The following is a 21,908-nucleotide window of genomic DNA, read 5'->3' on the forward strand; positions in this document are numbered from 1 at the left end:
TGGCGGGAAGCACTTCGCGCGCGCCGCGCTCACATTGTGCTGGGCCCGCGTGCCTTAGCACCGCTGCTATGACTCCATCCTAGGGGAAACACTGCACATACATTGTCAGCTGTTCTAGAGTCACCAGCAAACTTCGCGAAAGTGAGATTAGAGTTCAAAAAACCATTCGGAAGGACCATTGTGGCAGGCATGTGAGAAAGACAGACATTTGACGAAATGAATGTCCGCGACAGTGCAACTAGCAATTGTTTGTGCAACCCATCCGAACCTGTACAGGGGATGTCCACTGCGGGCGGCAGAACAGACCCGAATCCAGCAGAATTTTCAGGATGACTAGCGAACTTCTCCTTGTCCAGCACAGTCAAAAAAAGGCACAGCAGAAACACGACATTTGCCCTTTTCCCAGTCCAGCTCAACAGCATCCACGATGTTCCCGAAGCAAAATCACGTCAGGACAGCAGCAAGGAAATAGGCAAGCAGCAGTGTGGCAACACTCCGGTTTCTCCGCGGTATCTCCAGACCAGGCCTCCCCCGCACAGTAGCACCCAACAGGTGGGAGTAGGCCTCTAACAGCAGGTGGATAGCGGCCTTCAGCCGTGGGAACCACCACCAGCAGAAGCAGAAATGGGTGGACGGCAGGCCCTCAAACCGCGGCAGATCCTTCGATTTCTCTTGTTCTTCTCCTTGTATTTTGTTGTTTGTCCTCTATATACTTTTCATTGAATTTGGAAGAAATAATCAATGAAATGTCAACAAAGCTACATTATTCACACCATTTTATTTATCTCGAGATGTCTTTGAGTAGGATGTAACTGGACTTCATAACATATTTCTATGTTTCAGTCAATGTTGCAAAATGAACTAGATTGCAGTGCTGAAAGCAACAATACTTAACATTTAAACATTTCAAGGTTGGTCTCTGGTAGCATAAACTAAAGATAATTTTGTAATTCAAATCTGTATTAGGGGTCATTTTCTATGTCATTAAACCCTGCCATGTGAGTGAGCATCTCCAGAGAGGAACAGAAAGCTGCAGGTGTGTTCCACGTTGAACATCATTCATCCATTGTTTAGGGTTGAGAAACCTGCCAATATACTGTTTGGTTGGGTGTAACATAAAACCAAACCCTGATGCAAAATAATTGGCAGCGCAGTCCATCAAACAAGGCATGGCAAGGGATCCTGTCTGACTCGCTGGACAAAAACTAGTGACTCAAAGTGAAAATGACAAATGACAAAAGTGAAAATAAAGCCAGATGTCTTTCTCAATAGTGGATTGACTCAAATGAAACTAAGTGGTTAGCAACAACTTCATGAGGTGGGCGTTGTTGTACTGCTTCCTAGTGGTGAAAACTGTTTGATGCAGCTTTAAGGTGTAATGAGCTAGGATAACAAGACATTAACATTTCCCTGTAAATCCATGTTCATTGAAGGGATGGTAAATAACTCTTTGATGTCAAATACTAAAACCTCTCGTGTCTGCTGACACCGATACCAATCTAAACCCGGGTTTGTTCCCTCTCTCTAACAACAAAGATGTTAATAAAACATTTGTATGGAGGCACTTTGCATAACCCAGCCACCTAAAAAAACATTATTCTCAAACTGTGAAAACAATCTGCCCTCTAAAGGAAGAAACACGTGACTGACAACTGACTCGGTTATGTATTACTGATACTTCTTATTTTTATTTAAACTTCTTCACACACAGATCTTTTAGCAGCATTTTTGATTGGTCAGTACCAATTAAACATACACATGAAAAGTGTAAAATATTATATAATATGTCTATCGGGCCCATTACTCAGATAGTTGACAGACAATTTGGAATCGTACCTTTTTTGTTTGTTTCTTTTATACTTTATATTTATTTATGGTGATTTTGTTATAAACCAATACTGATACTGCCTATTGAAAAAAATAAGCAAATTTAGTCACAACAAATAAAGGATTTGTCTGGTTTATCGTCACTCCATTTAGCTGATTTTTGTGTAAATGTGTGCAGCCACTAGAGTTTCAATCAGCAGCAAAAATTATATTTTGTATGTACCAAGAGGTGTTTCCCTCAGCAGCAGGGATATGAATGTAACTCCACCCATTTGCTCGTCTGACATACTCTCTCTTCCCTTTTCTCTGTACAACTGTTTTATCAATCAATAGTCAAACAAAAGTAACCAATAATATTACAGTCAGGGTTCAAATCAGTTCATGTTTCTCTCACAGAGCTGAAGCATTGTGAAGTACTGAAAATGTAATAAAAATGAATAATTGTTCTGCTTGTGTCACTTATCTGACTTCCTCCTTATTTTGTAGCAAATTCTCTCTTCTTTCTTTCCACAGATTTCCAGCGACAATGCCTAAAAACAGCAACAATCCAAGGTTTCGGTTTGACACAAATTTCTTCCAGCAGTCCTCTGGTTTGTGAATGTCCAATGTGTAAATCTAAAAAGAGAGGAGAGGAAATATCCCCTTTTAATAGAAAACCCATATTTTTCACACTTTCGTTATATGTTCTTTGCTTTGTCATATCTCTCTGTACAATACATATCCACCCTTTTGGAGCCAGCATATAGACTGCACTGTACACCTCCATGTTCCTCACCTGATGCGTGAGGTGAACAGCCACTGTGGACAGAACTGCATAGTAAGGGAGGGTCTGTTCAGCATTGACTCCGGCTACCACCAGGCCTGACAACATGGCCACCGTGAAGCCACTCAGCCAAGGTTTGGTCTGCTCCTGGAATCTCAGCGCAGTAGACTTCACTCCGATCTTGACGTCGTCGTCCTTATCCTAGTTAACAAAGAAAGAACAGAGGGAGCTTAGTCTCAATCAATGATACACTACTTTAAATATGAGGCATTAAGCTTATGTTCTATTCCTACGTGACTGGATTCAATGTAATACAATGCAAGTGAAGCAATGGTTCAATGGTACAGCTCACTCAAAAATATAACATATTTGTTCTGTAACCAATAGTGCTATTCATGAACCTAGATTGTTTTGGCGTGAGTTGCTATGTGAAGGGAAATGTATATACAGTAAGTAAATGCATGTTTCCTTAAAGGTGGGGTAGGTACGTTTGAGAAACCGGCTCAAGATACACTTTTTGTTATATTCCATGGAATGCTCTTAACATCCCGATAGCAATGAATATGCTGCTGAAGTGCTTTGACAAAAAATCCATACAAAAATGTCATCTGTGGAAGCCGTAGCGCTGTAAAAAGCACGACCAATCATTTGAGCCGGCCGGGCTAAAATAACTGGATGGCCTACCTGCCTGTCAGCCTTCCATCTGTGTACAAACTTATCTCGTGCCCTCATTGGTCATGTGCGCGTTCGTGTGTGTTGGAGGAGGGGCTCTGTAAGGAAGTGGCAGATTTTTTCCGGCTGTGTATTTTCAAATTCTAGCGCACTCGAGCTGGTTTCTCCAAAATTATCTACCCCACCTTTAAGAGCAGTAATACCATGGACAGAAAATAGTTTCTACATGAAATTGCTCAGTGCAAGGTATGTGGAAAATCTGAAGTAACCAAGTCATGTTTCCTGGAAAGAGACCATTTTCATTCGTTTTTAAATGTATTCTATGGTGCTTTACTCACACACAAGCCGAGTGCTAGATCTATTACATTTGAGAAAAGGCAGATATCTCAACAGCAAATGTCGCCAACATACGACAACTTACACCAAACCAGGCTAGATTGAAAAATAGTTTTGAACTATTTATTTACTAAATGTGAGCGGCTAACAATATATATGTCAACTAAGCGCTTCATACAAAACATAAATAGGAACTGTAAACTTTACCTGATGTGCATATATTGTGTCATATATCAGCGTCCACATCACTCCTGAGAAATACAGCGGGAGGCACACAGACCAATCACAGAAGCCCTTGACGGCCGACCAGCCGAGCAGCGCCCCCCAGTTGAAAGTGAGGCCTGAACAGAAAGAACATTAGGAACATGAGACAGACTTCAGCCTGATGGGAAGAAGTATTAAGATTTAAAACACCACAGGAGAGTCTTATACAGCTCATACCTAACACAAACTGCGGCCAGTAAGTGATCCTCTTCATCAGTGGATAGGAGATGACTAGGGACAACGAGGCAGCACCCAAGGCTATGCTGGGAAGAGTACATACGTGTCAAGCGATGAATATATGAACACATTTGCATTTAGGTCCATTTTAGTCAGCATTCTTACACAAATCCCTTGTTCTTGTGCATGTGCAGGGCACAAGTCTATAAAAAGGCAGCTGGTAAACAGTTTGATTCAGTTATAACAGGCTGTTCTAAAACCAAAGGGGCCTATATGGAAATCGAAACAGATATGCTCATTGAAAACATCCCTTCTGTCCTGGACAATAAAGTGATTAGGGGCAGTATCCACAGTCCTTGTTTTGTAAAAAAGGTTTATCTTAAGCTAATATGAGGCTTCATCAGCCTGGGTTATACAAATCCAGTGAACACCTTCCATAGTTACAGTCTTTTTAGTGCTAAATTCCTTCTGTGTGTTTCCAGAAAGTGTTTTCCTGCTGACCTGCATTAGAGGGATTGTAACATAAAGAGGGATTTCTGCACTGAGACTGTAACTTTGGAAGACATTGACTCTTACTGACACTTTTGATTTTGTTTCTGCAGAATTGTACAGTTTAGTTCTAAATTGCACTTTTCTTTTACTTTTAGTACATAGTAATAGCCAGAAAAGCATGCTAGCTTGCATACTTAAACATGTGATTAAACACATTATTAGAGCATCCTGGAATTTTTAGCCTACTATATTTGAACGTGGTTTGGAATATGGATTTTGTCCCCCGGTCGGTAAAAGACCCCATTACAATTGTTGAACAAAGTCAAAGTAGATGGCAACATAACCAATGGGACAGTTCAATAAATAAAGTCTGAAGACAGTATTTGTTGTCTGACCTACACACTTGCTTCAGCGTTCTGTCCTCTCTGCTACTCTCTTTAAACTGATAACTAAAATATACAGATCATATAATATTATATGATACAATATAAAGATCTAAGGAAAACACAGAGACCACTTGATACCTGTAATAGTTGAGACACAAGAGAACACAAAGTGCCAGAGAAAGCTGTCCTCCTAAGAAGACGACGGCCTGCCTCTGAGAAATCTCTCCTGATGCAATGGGTCGAGTGGCCGTCCTGGACACCTTTATTAAAACATTATCACATTTAATCAGTCATGACATAGGGAGGTCGTCATTGGCTGTGACTATGGGAGTGACGATAATGCAGATAAGTAAAAAACACAGCTTGAACAGCATCCTATTGTGTGTCATGGCATGTCATTTATAGCTATCAAAGAGAGGAAGGATTTAAAATAATTCTTGTTAATTCAAAATCTAGCTGAAAGGGCTGAGCAAAGAATAACAGTTAAAGCTGTTTGGTAAAAAAGTTTGACCAAAAGCCACCTGTATCTCTCAGCTATTTTGGAAATTGCTTTATATGAATTGTCCTATACCTTTTTGTCAAAGTCTTTATCCCACATGTCATTAATAGTGCAGCCCGCTCCTCTCATCAGCAGCGCACCCGTACCAAACAGGGTGAGTATGCCCAAATGTGGGAGGTGTCCAGGGTCTGCAGCCAATGCAATGCTCCATGCACATGGGAGGTAGAGCAGCCATGTTCCTGCAATGCGCAGACACACCATCACTCACACATATTTCTAATATCCTATTATATACTTATACATATGGTTATTCAAAAGTGTGTGAAATACTATAAAAAGGATCCCCAAAATACAGGTCTGACAATATTCCAAGCACTTGAACTAAATGTAATACTAAACAATTTCAAACCTACAGTATCAAACTCCCTTTAAAAAAGCGTCATACACATACTGTACACTGAAAGATGTAATGAAAGTGAATGTACTAACCAATAGGTTTGTCCAGCCTCATCAATCTGAGGTATGGCTGGATTGGCCTTGGTGCTGAGTTCACTATTTTAGCAGCGGATAGACTGATGGATCTTCTCCCATATTGCTGTGTGTCTCGTAGTCTAAATGTTGGTCGGAAAGCACTCAGGCTGTAAAACCCTCTTCTCAGAGCACTGGAATCAGAGAGGAGACTTGCATCACTCGTCCTCCCTCCCTCCGTGTGAAGGAAGATGTTCGACAGGGTGTAGAGACAGCGGTAAGAAGTTCCATGATGAATCCTCCTCAGGGTATCCAGAGGTAACTGGCTGGTCAGCTTGGCTGCGAGCATGTTGTTTTTCTGAGGTCAGATTGACATTTTTTCTCAGAGAACAACACCCCTTTACACACAAAAAAAAGCACACAATGTTTTGTCAATGGCTTTTTCAAAGAGGACTGATTTGCTGCAACAGGCATACCTTTTGTGTCAGAGATAATCAGATGCACAAAGACTGAAGTGTTCATGCGTCAGAGAGCCTTAGTGGGTGTAGCTGCATTATTAATTGTGTGTCCTTTGTCTGTGCACATTCCAGGTCAAAAATATATACAGAATGACCATTTAAAAACTCTCAAACCCATGTGATTACCATACATTTCTGGAAAATAAATCTGAACTTTGTATAAAGACAGGTTAAATAATCTTGTTTCATTTTGAAGTTATAATAGTCAGATATAAAATGAATAATATACTAACAAACATGTATGGTATAAGCTTCAGAACTTTTAGAAATTAGACTAAGATGTGTATGCTAATTGAAGATTTCTAGCTCTGACTATGAGGTAAGAACAATTTTGAATGCCTTGAAAATATGTGTCTTTTGAAGATTTCCATACATTTATAAAGACAGTGCAGGTCATTAAAAAAACAATTGGAAATGCCATGTTTTAAGATGCATTAGGCGTTAATCAATGCTGATTTGAATTGAATTTGGGAAGAACATGGGCGCAAAAACAGCTGCAGTTGAGCAGATTATTGGCACTTGATAAAGGTCAGTTAGTTTTGTAAAAAGAATAATAATGAAAACGGCACACACTAATATGACAGAATACTGACATGATATTTTACCTAACAGCACATCATCACAATCAACTCTAAAGCTAACTCGGGCTTAAGCAAACTATTTATATCAACGTTAACTCGTCTTAAACCGAATTCAGTGTGAGCCTCACTGTGAGGTAAAACTTACTACGTTTCTGCTCTCCTGTTATTGTCCGCCCGATATTCTTCCGGAGGAAACAATGGCAGTATGCGGAACCAATGACAGCGTTCTGCAAGATCCGTCGGCACATGTGTTTTTCACTACAAAACTAAAACGAAATGTACATGGCCGTAATTATGTAATAGGTTATGACTTATTATTTATTTTGAATCAGTTAAATTAATAACTCAATCGGTCAAAATGTTCTCTGAGCCGATCTGTAAAAAACTAAAAGCATTAAGACATTACGATATATTTTAACAAGTGACAATTTTTTCCATTGGAAAAGGTGTAAGTCTGGGTTAAAAATAATAATAAGTTAAACGGATATGGCTCCGGGGGTTACGTTACACAAATGTCGAAGTAGCAGAACATCGCCTGTGCTCCATCAGCTCATTATAATACAGGTATGTAGCCTATAACAAGAATTCACTGGTAAATTAATGTTTCACCAGTTACTTTATCGTCTCCTCAAGTCCTTCTTTGTCTGTGCAAAGTGCCTCAAATCTGTTTTATTTTGAAGGTTAAGAGGTTCTCGACGGAAGTTAAGTGACATCCTCAGATGTCGGACCGGAAGCAGGCCAGAGAGAGTTGGACTAGCGCGAAAAATGGCGGAAATGTGTCCTCTCTCTACGTTAACAACATCATCGATTCAAAATATTGTATTATAAGCCTAATATTGGGCTTGTCTACATGCGTGAGTACTTTATTTATTTGCACATAGGTTTTAATTAGTTATATTTGTGTACTATGTCTTTTCATTGTGTTTTTCAAATAGTTTTTTTTTGGTAAGGGGCTGCTGTGCTTGCTCTTCGTTTCCTTCCTGTTGAACATACCTGACTTTGGTCCCAAGTTGTTTCTTCGACCATTGGTGAACTGCTGTAGTAGCAGTATATCCCTTGTTGATATTGGTTTTTTCTTTTGAATCCATGTAGAAGCCCTCAGTAGAACACTTAACTTAAAAACAGTGTTAACAAAGTAGAAATCACATGTGGTTTGCTGGTTTTTTACCTTCAGCAACCCAATCGTTTATGCTTTCAATCCTCTAGGTGAGTAACAGCTGTGTCTTCATTCTCTGTGTTTGGAGAGGAGTCCAAGATGCAACAAGGTATTTATCACTTTCTATTTAGTGACAATGCTGTTTCAGTGTAATGCATGTCATCACGTTGAGTTTTATTCAACAGTATATGTTATTTACCTCCTTAGATTCAACACACTTTTCCTCTTCTGGCCACATGAAAGAGAACCCCGTTATCTCTCAAGAAACCACAACCAAGTCTGGCCCTTGTAGACACTGTACTATCCCCTTTAAATCCAAGGTCTATCTTTTTGAACACCTCAAAAATGTGCATGGCTATGATGTAGAAGGTGCTCTTAGAGAGGCTGGTTTAAAAAACCCTGGGACTAACAACGCAAATGTTGACTACAATTCCACAAATACAGAAGATGGTTTTGAATGCCAGCAGTGTGATTTTAAAGCTTTAGATTTGGACGTTTTAAAAAGTCATGAGAAACATTGTCAAATAAAGACAGAAGATCAGAACGTGATTGGAAATGTAATCATCTCTGAAAACCCGGGTGCCGAGATATCTGAAGTCTCAAAAAAAGAGCGTGGTGATGCTGCAGTAGGAGCAAGTGAGATTCCCTCCTGTCTTTCAGCTATGTCTACCTCAAAATCGAAACCCACACTTAACACATCCAAGGATCGGAAGACATACAAGAGGCAATTGCAAACCATTACAAAGTACTTTGTGGAAGCATCGGGATCAAATGGGAAAACCACAGTGAAGTTAGCTGAAAGCGCAAAGCTTCCAGAATGCACCAAAACGACCATTATTTTGCAGGAATCTCCCCCAAGCTCCAGTCCAAACAGCAGTGGTGTGTTTAAAGTAAATGCAAAGTCTATCATTGACCTAAACCATGTTTCTCAACAGTTTTTGCTGAATGACCACTTTTTAAGTACTGACCTGAAACAACCAAAGCCCATGGTTCAATCAAGAGACATGGTTCCTGACAAAGGTGGCCAGAGGACCAACAATGAAAAATCAAGAAGCCCACCAGCTAAAAAGTCAAAGACGAACAAAGAAAGGACAAAGCTACCAGAGAAAGCAAACACAAGTAAACAAAAACCGTCAAGCAACACAGAGTTTTCATTTGATGTGAGCGAAGATGAAGGAGAAAATAAACGTCATTGTGTCAATGGAGACACAGAAAATTCACTGGTTTATCTTTGTAAGCACTGTGAATACAGAGATGTGGGCATCACAAATGTGTCTACCCATTACCAGAACAACCACCCCTATGTAAGATACAATGTTGCTTACATAAAGGATCCAAGTGATGCGAGTGCTACCTTTCGCTGTCTGCAGTGTCCAGTTGAGTTTTTGAGTGAAGCTAACCTCAAGAAACACTACACTGAAAATCATCCAGAGGCCCCAAATGTCTTCAAGATGCATTCACATGAACTCAGTTTGGTGTTCAAATGTTTTGTGTGTCTGTTTACGACCAACATGTTGGAGTCTTTGATAAAACATTTCAAGGAAAATCACCCAACACATCGATTGGATAATTCCTTGATGTACTGCAGATACTCAGCCACTGGATGCCAAGAGGGATCATATCAGTCAAATACAATTGATAAAGCAGCCAGTCCAGGAAGAGAAGAAGAGATTCCTCCTGAGAGTGCCTGTACAGCTAGTAAGGAAGTGCAAAATGCACCCTTACCCCAACATCCTACCCCTAACAGAGCAGACGTGATCCTGTATCATTGCAACACCTGCAAGTTTAGTCATAAGTCTGTTGTTGTTATGCATGTCCACTACCAGAAAATCCACCCAGGTGAAGAAGTCTCAATAGACAAAATCAAACAGTCATCTCGCATCCCTTTGTCTACTACATCACAAATGATGCCAGATAATTCTCCAAACCCTCTGACAATAACAGAAAAAGCTGCTCCTCAAACCAACATCTCCGATTCTTCTGAGCAAACAAAAGACAAAGCTGAGCCATCACAGCATACGCACCCGACAGACGCTTCTAAGACTTATTTAGAGTCTCCCAAAGTTGAGAAACAGGAATCTGTGGAAGAAGCAAGAAAAAGGTCGCCCACTAAACGCTACAGTGAAATGGACAGTTTATCCTGCAGTTCACCAAATATACTGTTCTACTGTCAGTTTTGCGGTTATTCAAGTACCAAAATTAAAAGCGTTGTTGGTCATCATAACGCCAAACACTCTCTCCAAGCACTAACATGCATTGAAGAGATCCTAAGTCATAGTGTTGCTGTGCGGAAAAAGAAACTTCAAAGTGAAACTGAGTCTCCAGGAAGTACTAAAACCTCTAAAACCAAAACCTGTCAACAAGCTGAGGTATATAGTGAAACAGCTCCACATATAGAGTATGACAAAGCAGGACATGCTTATGCTTGTGCGGAAAATTTGTTTTACTGCCAAAATTGCAACTATGGAAATCCATCTGCAAAAGGAGTAGCAAACCATCAAAACCAACTTCACAGAGGCCTAATTTATGACAAGGAATGTATTCTTCAACATACAGCTTTGATTCGGGTTGAAATTGAAAAATCTAAATCTCAAGCTAAGGAGTTTGCCTTCTCCACGCATCTACCACAACCCCTCATGAAAAAGGGCGATGAAGATATGTTTTTCTGCCACTATTGTAACTATAGACAGCGCACTGTGCAATCAGTACTGAGGCATTACTCTAGAAAGCATAGTGGATTTATGATTACTGGCAAACAAGTTTGTCTGTATACCACTATTGTTTGTGAAAAGGCACAGAAATCAGACCGAAAAGCAAATAGAAGCCAAGAAGTAAATCTTGCAGAGGTAAAAAACAATAAAAAAAAGAAAAAGAAAATGATTTGCAAATCTGTGTCAGTTTCACCACCAGCCTCACAGACCCAAAGGACCCTTCAGTGCCATAGATGCACATACACAACTCAATATGTATGTGTTTTGAAGAGGCATATAGGGAAAATCCACGGGACAAAGTGCACAGTCTCAAATGTTTTAAAATTGTGTTACGAACAAGGACATTTACAGACAGGGTATCACTGTGACATGTGTGTTTTCTCCCACAAAAACGCAGCAGCAGTCTTTGAACATCACAAGGAGCAACACCCAGGGCGTAAACGAAGCCTTGAATATGTGATTGATCGATTGTATGTTGGTCCCAAAAGGGAACCTAAAAGACAAAAACCTCAAGAGAAGTGCACTGATGATATTCCTGAAGGTAATGACAGCGTACCATCAAAAATATCTGGACACAATGATATGTATTCATGCAGAGCATGTTCATTTAAGGGTGACTCATTGTTAGTCATCGCACAGCACTACCGTGATGTTCATCCATGGTCAGTAAAAGAAGACGGCTCTGTCATGGATGTGGCCAAAAGCAAAAGACAAAGTGCAAACAGGCAGATGGAAGACGACAATGAAATGCCTGGGACATTAGAATCCTACCAAGTGCCTCTGGAATTCGACATGCCACCTGTTTCACCCCCTAAAGCAACAGCATCATCCAAAATGCTCAGGTGCCCTTACTGCCCTGCAAAGTTTAACAAACCGCACGGCCTAAGCGTTCACTGTGGAATGAAACACTACGAAGCTGTGAATGAAAACCAAGAGGAAAAGCAAGAGCAAAGTGAAACACACATGCATGTCTTCAAGTGTCCGTATTGTACCTACGTCAATACCGGTTTCAAAGGAGTTCAAACTCACTTCCAGATGAGGCATCCTACCCTCAAAGTCAGGGCAGACAGTTTTCACTTAGATACAGCACAATTAGCAAACTGGGACGACTGTTTGAAAATAAATGGTCCTGGTAATCCTGGCAATTTAAAAATTAGGGGCTATATGTGTCAAACCTGCCCCCATATCTGCTCAACGGTGGAGAGGCTGAAAAGGCACTGCAAGAGAGAGCATACGGAGACTGAAGAAAAGCCACCTAAACCCTCAGCTGTTAGCAAAATAAAACCATTTAAGACCCTGGTCAATCGGCTGCCAATTTCACAGATCTCCTTTTCATGTAAGAAAAAGTATGCAGTGAATAAGTGCCAGTACTGCACTTACCATAGCAGCACAAAAATAGCGATTGATCGACATGTGCGTGTTCACCACAAGAAGGCTTCAGTTTTAAAGGTTCACGACGGTGTATACAAGTGCGAACTGTCTACCAATTCCTATTTCACAAAACCACTTCTTGGAAGCCATTATATCCACAAACATGGAAGGAGCAGCTTCTTAAAATACTGTGCCCCAGTATACAAGAAGGACCCCGAGAAGCCAGAGCCTCATCAACCAGAAAACACTGATGAGACATGTATGTCCGGCACAATTGAGGAAAACAACAAATTGATCTACAGGTGTCCAACTTGCCCCTATGTGAATTCAAGTTACCATGGCACTCTCACTCACTGCCAAATGAGGCATCCAAACATCCTTGCCAGGGCAAACAACCTTCCAACAGATGTAGTTGCTACCAACATGGTGGGGCGTACGGTTGGACAAAATTCTAATGTGAAAGGGTACCTATGTGAAATGTGTCCACTCATTTTTGCATCAATGAAGAAACTGAAAATCCACTGTGTGAGGGACCACGATGGTGCTGAGCCAACAGCTTCTGAACATTCAGCTGAAAAGCAACCTGATCAAGGCTCTAATGTCTCAGTGTGGACGTCTTTCAAAAGTAATACACCAGCAGTAAGCGCCACAGAAATGGGCTCCAGAGACCAGTTGAACACTCAGGAGACATGTCAGTCAGTACAGAACAAGCAAAAAGTATGGAAGTGCCACATGTGTTCCTACGAAGCAATCTATCGAAGATACCTGCAAACTCATTACAAAAAACGTCACAAATATGATCCACTTACCACACACAAGCTGCTTGAGAAATATAACTGTACAATCAGCAATGCCAGCATTCTACCTGTGGCTGAATCTGAAGAACCTACACCCACCGAATGTAAGAAGTGTCCAGAGTTGACGTTTCTCTCACCTCAGCTGCTTCTAGCCCACTATGATACTTTTCATAGCTCAGATTGCCTAGACTTCATTGTGCTATCACAAGGAACAAAGAAGGGCAGCACAGGTCTCTACAGGTGTGTGCACTGCAACAAACTGATGAATGGAACTAGGAAGCTGTGGTACCACCTGGATTGCCACAGAGAGAGGGCCAAAATGAGGGCAAAGCCTTCAAATAAAACATCCCCTGACACTATGACAACACCAGAGGCCACATCCCTCAAAGTAAGTTCCTTGCAAATATTTCAATTTTTGATCCTTTGCTACATGCTTCAGCTCCAATTTGTTAAAAACAACTGGGTTTAATTTTCAGCTTGGTGGGCAAGATAATCTTCTCATGTTAGAACCTGTGGAGGACCTGGCCCAGTGGAACGTGAGGCCAGTACAGACTTTGACTTTGCCACAGAGTCCTCTGTCGCCATCTCCAAACCAGGCTGATGTAGAGATTCCGCAGATGGAATCAAGTGAACACGCCTGCAAACTGTGTCGGCGGACTTTCATGTCATTGAAAGGTTTGCGTTCGCATGAGCGCAGCCATGCAGCTGTGGCAGCCATCAAGAAGCGGGATCATCTGCTACACGGGTAGGAAAAACTTCAGCTGTTTGTTATTAGGGAATGTAGTGTTAACGAAAATGTAGCTTACACTCTAAAATAGATATATGACCTCTCCTTTTGGGTTCACTTGCACATATTCAAATAGATTGAAATAGTATATTATCACAGTATTGTTCAGACGGCATTATTAGTATTTTAAATGTCACCTACACAAATGTGATGTCCAGATCCCCTTAGACATATTTACCTATTTATAAGCTGACTGATAATATCTGACTGATCTGACATTTTTTCATCCTCTTAACAGCATTGACAAATATGTTCAGATCAAAGCTGGGACCGTGAGGCCTTACCTCTGTAGCTTCTGCCCCTATCGGACCACCGTCATGGGCCTGTGGAGGAGTCATTTTATGAAAATACATAAAGGTGAGTAACGTGCAAATTACGCACCATTAGCAAACATTCGATGAACTGGTAAAGATCTCATATTGATGTGATGCGTCCTATACCTCCTGATATATATATATTTTATTATCAGCAATACAAGGACAATTTTAAATGACATGAATTTTCCATGTAAGCTTTTTCAGGCTACACATTTACCAGAAAGTGTAGCCTGAATGTAATTATTTACATTTACTCAAACCTTACACAGTTTGTATACATTGTGATATTGCACATTTTTCTGACTTTCATTCCATGTTTGTACTGCTGCTCAGGTGTCATACTGGATTCTGATGAGAGTGATAATGAAGAAGAGGAGAGCGCTCAGGTGACTGGCAAGGAGCCCTTAAGTTCATCAGAGGAATTGAACTGTTGGCCTGAAAGGGATGGAAAACCTGAAATTACTAAAAGTAAGTCATCCGTTTTATTTTCAATAAATCACAAATATGTAGCTGGTAAAATGTTTATTTCATACTTAGTTTTTTGCATTAGTGGCTATAACAGTGATTTATTCAGGAGGCGTGTGGTGCAGTGGGTTGAGCGTTGGTGTTCGGATCAGGGGGTCACAGGTTCAAACCCCACTGCAGTCATCGTTGTGTCCCTGGGCAAGACACTTGGGCAAGACACCCCAAATTGCTCCTGTGGGGATTGCCCACAGTATTGAGTATGTAAGTCGCTTTGGATAAAAGCGTAATGTAATGTTTATTGTGCTTTGACAGAGTCGCTTTACCTGGAGCCTCCAGATGTGCAGCGCCAGTTGAACCACTATAGTTCAATGGCAAAGACCAGTGGCCTGTCCACAACACATAAGCAAGAAGCCATGTTATCTGAAAATAGTCTTCTTCACTGTGAGTTCTGCAATTTCAACACTGAACACCGGTCTAGTATACGACGTCACTACGTAAATCGCCATGGAAAGAAGATCTTCAGGTGTAAGGACTGCGAGTTCTTCACAGGTGTAAAGTGAGTTACAATCACCATGAGACGTTTTTTTAATGTTCAAAAGAGAATGCGTCTTTCATTGTAAAAACTACTGTTGTTTTTTTTCTATTAGGAACACTTTTGAGATGCACATGGAGAGGGGCCACTCTACATGCCAATCACAACCTACTCATGACAAAGACCTGCGCTGCCCTTTCTGCCTGTACCAGACCAAGAATAAGAATAACATGATCGATCACATCATCTTGCATCGTGGTAGGTTAGATGCCCGTCAGGATTCGGTGTCCCACCCCCTGATATCGTAATCCATGATGTAATTTTCAGTCTTTATTTCTTTTTCTTTATAGAGGAACGTGTTGTGCCAATTGAAGTGTGTCGCTCGAAGCTGTCTCGTTGCCTTCAAGGCATCGTCTTCCGCTGTCACAAATGCACTTTCACAAGCGGAAGGGCTGAAAACTTGAATCTGCACATGACGAGGCACGATGACATCAAACCCTACAAGTGTCGGCTGTGCTACTTTGACTGCACTCAGCTGAGCGACCTCGAGGCGCACCTGAGTGATAAGCATCAGGTGAGGATTTGTTACTAAAGGCTTCAATGCATCACTGGGATTCCTTTCTGTGTGAAGGAATTGTAAATGATACACTTTTAATGTACTGGAATTTGGCAAAAGTAATGCGCATCACAGACAGCTTCTTTGTTTCACATTTTCCGTTGCCATTGTAGAAATGTATTGTAGTAAATAAAATTTACTAATTTAACTATTAGGCGGTTTAAGAAATTGTTGTCGGTTTGACACATCGGCCCCTACTTGACCAAATAAAAGTTTGTTGCAAGGACCTATACGTCAAGCAGTGCAAATGGCAAGTCGGGTCATATTTTATTTATATAGCTGAATATAACTTATTTTCATAAGGGGTTTTACAGTTTTTACAGTATACAACTCTGTCCTTTAAACAGGCTTCTTAGCTGGACTAGAGTAAACAATAAGCTACTTTAAATCCTTGGTCCCTGTGTAAGAACACTATTAATAAAATGGAGGATAATGAAAAACCTAATGTAAGAAATCTCAGACCTTACTTAAAGCACACAGGGAGCAACAGGACCCGAGCAGTGAGTAGTAGACGCGAAATTACGGCCAAGAAACTAAATTAAAGTTGAATCTAGTCCCTGGGTGGAAGCCACTAGTGATGCACAGGTTAATGAGATAAAATATCTATTTTTGTGAATCCAATCCATACGCTTTGTTAAAACAGTCAATAAAACATCAGACAAACAATTTAAAAAACAAGACAGAAAATAACAACGACCTCGAAACAAACACAATAGTAGATTCCCAGTGGAGAGCCCACAAACAGCAATAACATAAAAAGAAAACTGATTTCAAATGTGCAATTTGGATTGTTGTTAATTTGAAGTTTGATCTTTATGTGTTTTGCTTTTTTGCAGGTTGTGAGGAACCACGAGCTTGTGGGTCAGGTCAGCCTCGATCAGCTAGAGGCAAGGGTTGGGAAGATGCCAGAAGACGAACAAGAACCTTCGTCTAACTTGGAGCATCAAAGCAACGAAAGCGATGATGCAGAAACAGAGGAGTGTGTAACTGGCAGTAATGAAGGTCCGCATAAGTCACAAGTTAAGGAACTGACAGAAAATGAGGTGAGGGACGAAGTGAAACCACAGACCGAGGCAGTAGTGTTCTCGCCGGCCCAACCGGTACTTGGAGAAAGTGAAGACAACTGCACAATGTTCAGGCAACTAAAAGAACTGATGACAATGGGGAGCTCAACAAAATATGCTAAGATTCCCGCAAAAACACAGGACTGTAAGCCGCATAATGAGGCTCCTCAAGAAAAAGCATTTGGATCTACCTGTATGAAGGCAGATCAGAATAGAACGACAAAGACAGATGAGAACACTGAGTCCGAGGTTGTAGATAAAGTTCAAAGGGAGACAGTATTGCTGGGTGAAAAAAGTGGCAAATCTCTGGCAAATGACCCACAAAATCAAACTAATGCAGAGGCAAGTTCAGCCGTTTGTATTGTGTCGCCCAAGTGTGAACAGCTCAAGATAAGCAATAAGGAAAGCTTTGATGTCTCGCTGACCAACTACAAAAAACAACAGGTGCACAAAAACATTGTGGAGGTGAGAGACCCTTACGGGGACATGCCAGTACTCGAGAAGGAATATCTCAAAGAAGAAATGCAGCCTCTTGGTTGTTTCAAGGCGAAAGATCAGAGTGACCATCTTCAGCAAAAGCAGGACAAAACAGATGAGACGATCGCTGACGATGAGAACCGATGCGAGGATGAAAAACATGAGCAGGGTGACGGGAGGAAGGAAGGTCCTTATGTGCCCAAAGGTAAGATACTGATCACATTGAGTACAAATATACAATTCTAAACATTTACAGATGAGTTGTTGCAGAGCTAAGAAAAACATAACAACACTGCTGCCCTCATTGCTTTCATTGTAAGTCTGGATGCCTAACTTTTTCACTGCCTCAGTGAAAGGGGCCCGGCAAAAAACGTTTATTTTCATTATCTATTAACCAGCTGATTATATTGATACCTTGTTTATTAAGTATGAAGACACATCTTCATCCTGTTTGACCAACAGTCAGAAGGTATTTCGTAAAACAGAGAAAGGCCTCAAATTATCACAGTGGAAGCAACTAAATACTTCATGTGAAAAGTATGCCTGCCTTTTTATGTGATTTAGATTTTCAGTCATTTATGCTCTCATGCAAAAATGTTAAACCTTTGTAGGGTCTCTGTTTGATGATAACCTTTTAATGTTTGAGTGCCAGAACATGAAAGTCATCTTATCATCCTGAAAATATTTATTGTCGTTATTTTCTGGACATTTTAGACTAAATCATTAATTGTTAATTATTAGTTTGCAGCCTTAATTAGGTTTTGGAAACTGCATGTGACACCAGCTGAATTATTTCTGTTTTCCTTTAGATGCACTCACAGAGCGAGATGCTGACGCTCTTCGCCCTGCAGCCACAGAGGAGCAGCCATTTACCTGCCAGTTGTGTGGACGAAACCTCTTGAACAGCTCTGAGCTGCAGCGTCACATCCTTCGACATGGAATATAATGTTTTTTGTTTTGTACGTAGCGAGCGGCGTCCACCCTTGATTTTCCACATGAGAATCTAGATTTGTTTTCATCATCCGTCCTCTACTCTGTTACTGTAAAGTGTAAATCTGTTTAGCCAGGTAACATATATATGTTTTATTGATTTTAACCTTTTTTATAATTAAATGTTTTTTTTGGTACAGCTGTTATGCGTATGATTTAATTTGTGTGATTAAGCAAATCAAACTTTGGAGCTAAGATGGTGGATGTATAAAGTGTGACGCTTTGTCAAAAATACATTAAGGGAAATGCATGAATAACTCATGCAAAGATCCTCGTTTCTTCTTCTTTTTTTTTATTCCTGCAGTTATTTTTAATGAATATGTTAACCATTTAATACTGTAAAACATGCAACAATATTTACACTGTGAACTTTTGTTACATATGGAACATTTATGTTCAGTATGAAGAACTGCTAGACCAACCTCAAAACCATTGATTGTGAAAATGCTGGTGCTGCATTCAGGTGCTGTTGGGTATTTGATACCAGGAAGAGCTGCTGTTATCTGTCAGGCAGCTTAATTTCATTCAGCATCAGTAACACAACTGGATAGAACCTATTGCATTTTCTCAACACTGTATTTAGGATTTTTTTTTTTATTCAATGCAACTTCAGAATTTTACTCAACGGAGGCAAATATTCCATGTACACTTTGTCTGCCCGCTTTAGTTACCTTCAGGATTACAATTGTTTCCTTTTCAGTGAAAACCACGTAAATCCAGATGTATTGATTTTTGAATGTTTGTGATGAACAGAATGATACGTGTTGTGATAATTCTACTGCTTATGCTAAATAAACTTTTTTTTAAAAGCCTCTTGGATCCGCTGAAAGAATCGGTCACAAAGCAGAACACGTTTGTTTTCCTGAGAAACTTGAAATATTGAGAAACGTGGTTCTCTGAGGACAGCAACAACGCTACATAAAAATGATCATGTAGAATAATGCATTGCTGTAGATTCAAGTACCAAACACTGTAAACTAGTTAAAATAGGCACAATGTAAAAAGTGGGACCTTAAAGGTAAACAATTATGCTATTATAAATGAATTGTGAATGATGCGAAGCTTCACTTGGTTGATATAAATGAAAATAGAGAAATCATCTTGTTTTATTGAAACAAAACATTTGTTATTTCTATTTTTTTAGAAATTAAAGCTTTCATTTGTGTTTTAGATTTTTTCGTTAAACAAACTAAAACCATGAGAGCAGATAAACACCGGAAGAGAACATATCAGACGGTTCTGTAAATGCTTTATGTATTACTTTAGAAGATCAAGAAATCAGTGTGAAAAGAGCAAGGCATGAATTAAAAATGCTTTTTTATGTTTAATGTTTTCTAAACAAAACAATTATTTAAACTGAGCTATTGTCATAAGGTACACAACACAACCCCTTATGGATAAGTATTAGATTAGATGAGTATTAATAGTGTTATCTGTTAACTAATAATAATGTATATATATATTTTAACAATTCATTATTTTTTTTCTTATTTGTGGATTGTTGTTTATGTATTTTAGCTGTTTTGATTTTGTTCTGTAGTATAACCTAGTCTACGAGTATAACCAGGGGTGCACATAACTTTTTTGCCCTGGTTCTCAAAGGAGAACCTGGAGATGTTGCTTGGTGCTCATCCTTAAAATTAAATAAACCGTAACTTTTTAGGGGGTCTTGACTTTATTTGCCAGACACACGGCACTGAATACACATGCAGAGGTGAACACAAGACAACATTAGCACGACCAACCTACAAGCTGTCATCACTACCCTCCTGACTGTTCTCCTGACTGCTCTCCTCACTGTCTTCCTCTCTGTCAGACATGGTAGCTGATGATGTAGGCCTACTACTTTCTCTCTGGTTGAGTCTGCGATTAGCTGCTTGCATCCACAAGTCAACAGCTGGTTTTGGGTCGAAAGTCTCTGTTGTCATCTTAGACAAGTGAATGTAATCAAATAAGCATGTGAACATAACCAATAACCTACCATAGCCAATAACAAATGAGTGTCACTCATTTTATTTGTGTTGTTCATTCATATCTTATTTTACCGTAACATTTATTTATTTATGCATTTTTTTTAATCTCTCCAGTTTTAAAGAATATTTTTGGTTAATGTCCTATAGTATAGGCCTACATTGGAATGATTTCAAACCTGTTGATCCCAATAATTATAAAGGAGTGCCTTGGAAATATGTGTTTACATAAATTGTGACCAAACCGTTTGAACTTAGACTAAAGTGAACTATCTAAAGTTCTAAACACTCAGAGTCCGGTCTCACTGAGCTGTAGTTATCAGCCTCTCAGTCTGACTGGAGAGGACTCTCCCTCCACATTATTGTAGAAACATCTTCTTCTTATATCCGTTAGCGCAGCTAGCACCAGATTCTAATAACAACAACACCGGTACCGGTGCACCCTCCCTCTATCCCTCGCACTTTGGCTGTGAGCTGCGGGCGCCAGATAAGCCAACATCCCCCATTTTCATGTGCGAGGGATAGAGGGAGGGTGCACCGGTACCGGTGTTGTTGTTATTAGNACACACACACACACACACACACACACACACACACACACACACACACACACACACACACACACACACACACACACACACACACACACTGAATATTCTCAATACCACAACCTGGAACCTCTCACTCTCTCCCAACCCTGTCTACTTCTTTGCACTGAGCCAGTTGCTCAAACAGACAAGCCTGTTTACAGTTGTCGGCGAAATGCCGCTCCTCTGTCTTCATCTTCAGTCAGAGCATGAGACTGAAGTTCCCACTGTGGGTCAAAATAACGCGCTGTGATGTGCCGTCGACACGTTGGATGCGATCCGAATGATCTAACGCAGCCCCTCGTCCTCCACAATGTTAAGCTGTAGCCACCCATTTAGCTATCGCTGTTGATGTCCAGGCGTCTCCCCGGCAAACTTTCAAGCGTGGTCTGCCGCAAGCGAGCGGCAGGAGCGGGGATGTCAGCATCAGCCGTGTGCTTGGCTTGCTGTTTAAAACACCTTTTTTTGTATCCATATCTCTCGCTAGAATCTCCCACCATCCAACTAACAACAACAACGTCAAGCCTTTGGGCTCTGAAACTACGGGGCGGGCCGAGGACAAATACACATGCTTTGATCGCACGTTAAAATAATTAGTGGCGTTAAAAAATGTTTGCGTTAACGCGTTATTAACGAGTTATTAACGCGTTAACTTGACAGCCCTAATAAATATGTGTCCCCTCTGTGTAAAGAGGTTCTGAAAGTTTCAGGAAAATATATTCTCTCTATTTATGTCCCAATCCATTTATATGGATACATTCCACTTTGTAATGTCACAACTGTTTTTTGGCTTGTGTAACCATTAGCCAATAAAACAACCAAGGTAACACCCGCCAACCGTATCACCTGAATATCCTCCTAGAGTACCATTGTGTTTTTTTTAACCAATCATCTCTCAGAGGGGCGTGGCCAGCAGCAGCTCAATTGCATTTAAAGCTACAGACACAGAATCAGCACTTTTGAAACAGAGGGGATTATGGGATGCTACAATGCATGATCTGTTTGGTATTTCGAGCCAAACACTTCAGAGACATGTTTTGTATATATCTGAGACCTCTAACATGTTTTAGAAAAATTGTTTAGGG

General features: G+C 40.3%; 2 protein-coding genes across 3 annotated transcripts; one reads left to right on the plus strand and one right to left on the minus strand.

The window, feature by feature from the left end:
* Positions 1-459: 459 nt before the first annotated feature.
* Positions 460-8,037, minus strand: coq2 (coenzyme Q2 4-hydroxybenzoate polyprenyltransferase). Of its 2 annotated transcripts, none has more exons than XM_010792122.1 (8): positions 7,977-8,037; positions 5,906-6,282; positions 5,489-5,655; positions 5,056-5,177; positions 4,040-4,125; positions 3,806-3,939; positions 2,603-2,791; positions 460-2,442 (listed from the first exon to the last, which is right to left on the minus strand). In XM_010792122.1, the coding sequence occupies exons 2-8, from the start codon at positions 6,231-6,233 to the stop codon at positions 2,287-2,289; spliced, it is 1,182 nt and encodes a 393-aa protein (XP_010790424.1). In that variant the 5' UTR covers positions 6,234-6,282; positions 7,977-8,037; the 3' UTR covers positions 460-2,286. The 2 variants fall into 2 exon arrangements, with proteins under 2 accessions (XP_010790424.1, XP_010790423.1); XM_010792121.1 differs by lacking the exon at positions 7,977-8,037 and adding an exon at positions 7,129-7,215.
* LOC104963521 (zinc finger protein 462-like) lies at positions 7,703-19,078 on the plus strand. Its single transcript, XM_010792120.1, has 11 exons — positions 7,703-7,837; positions 8,190-8,248; positions 8,347-13,406; positions 13,495-13,763; positions 14,044-14,162; positions 14,456-14,590; positions 14,900-15,143; positions 15,235-15,377; positions 15,470-15,693; positions 16,572-17,481; positions 18,086-19,078. The coding sequence occupies exons 2-11, from the start codon at positions 8,239-8,241 to the stop codon at positions 18,220-18,222; spliced, it is 7,251 nt and encodes a 2,416-aa protein (XP_010790422.1). The 5' UTR covers positions 7,703-7,837; positions 8,190-8,238; the 3' UTR covers positions 18,223-19,078.
* Positions 19,079-21,908: the final 2,830 nt, after the last annotated feature.

The sequence above is a fragment of the Notothenia coriiceps genome, unplaced genomic scaffold (assembly GCF_000735185.1).
Source record: "Notothenia coriiceps isolate Sejong01 unplaced genomic scaffold, NC01 NC01_scaffold00036325, whole genome shotgun sequence".
Classification (NCBI taxonomy): Eukaryota; Metazoa; Chordata; class Actinopteri; order Perciformes; family Nototheniidae; genus Notothenia; species Notothenia coriiceps.

Excerpts from the sequence above, each read along its gene's own strand:
- coq2 (XM_010792122.1), bottom strand. The coding sequence starts at position 6,233 with ATGCTCGCAGCCAAGCTGACCAGCCAGTTACCTCTGGATACCCTGAGG. Across the intron at positions 4,126-5,055 it reads TTGTGTCTCAACTATTACAG|CATAGCCTTGGGTGCTGCCT; the intron begins GTATCAAGTGGT and ends TACTCTTCCCAG. Across the intron at positions 3,940-4,039 it reads CTGGCCGCAGTTTGTGTTAG|GCCTCACTTTCAACTGGGGG; the intron begins GTATGAGCTGTA and ends CTTTCTGTTCAG.
- LOC104963521 (XM_010792120.1), top strand. Across the intron at positions 13,764-14,043 it reads CGGGATCATCTGCTACACGG|CATTGACAAATATGTTCAGA; the intron begins GTAGGAAAAACT and ends TCCTCTTAACAG. Across the intron at positions 15,378-15,469 it reads TCACATCATCTTGCATCGTG|AGGAACGTGTTGTGCCAATT; the intron begins GTAGGTTAGATG and ends TTTTCTTTATAG.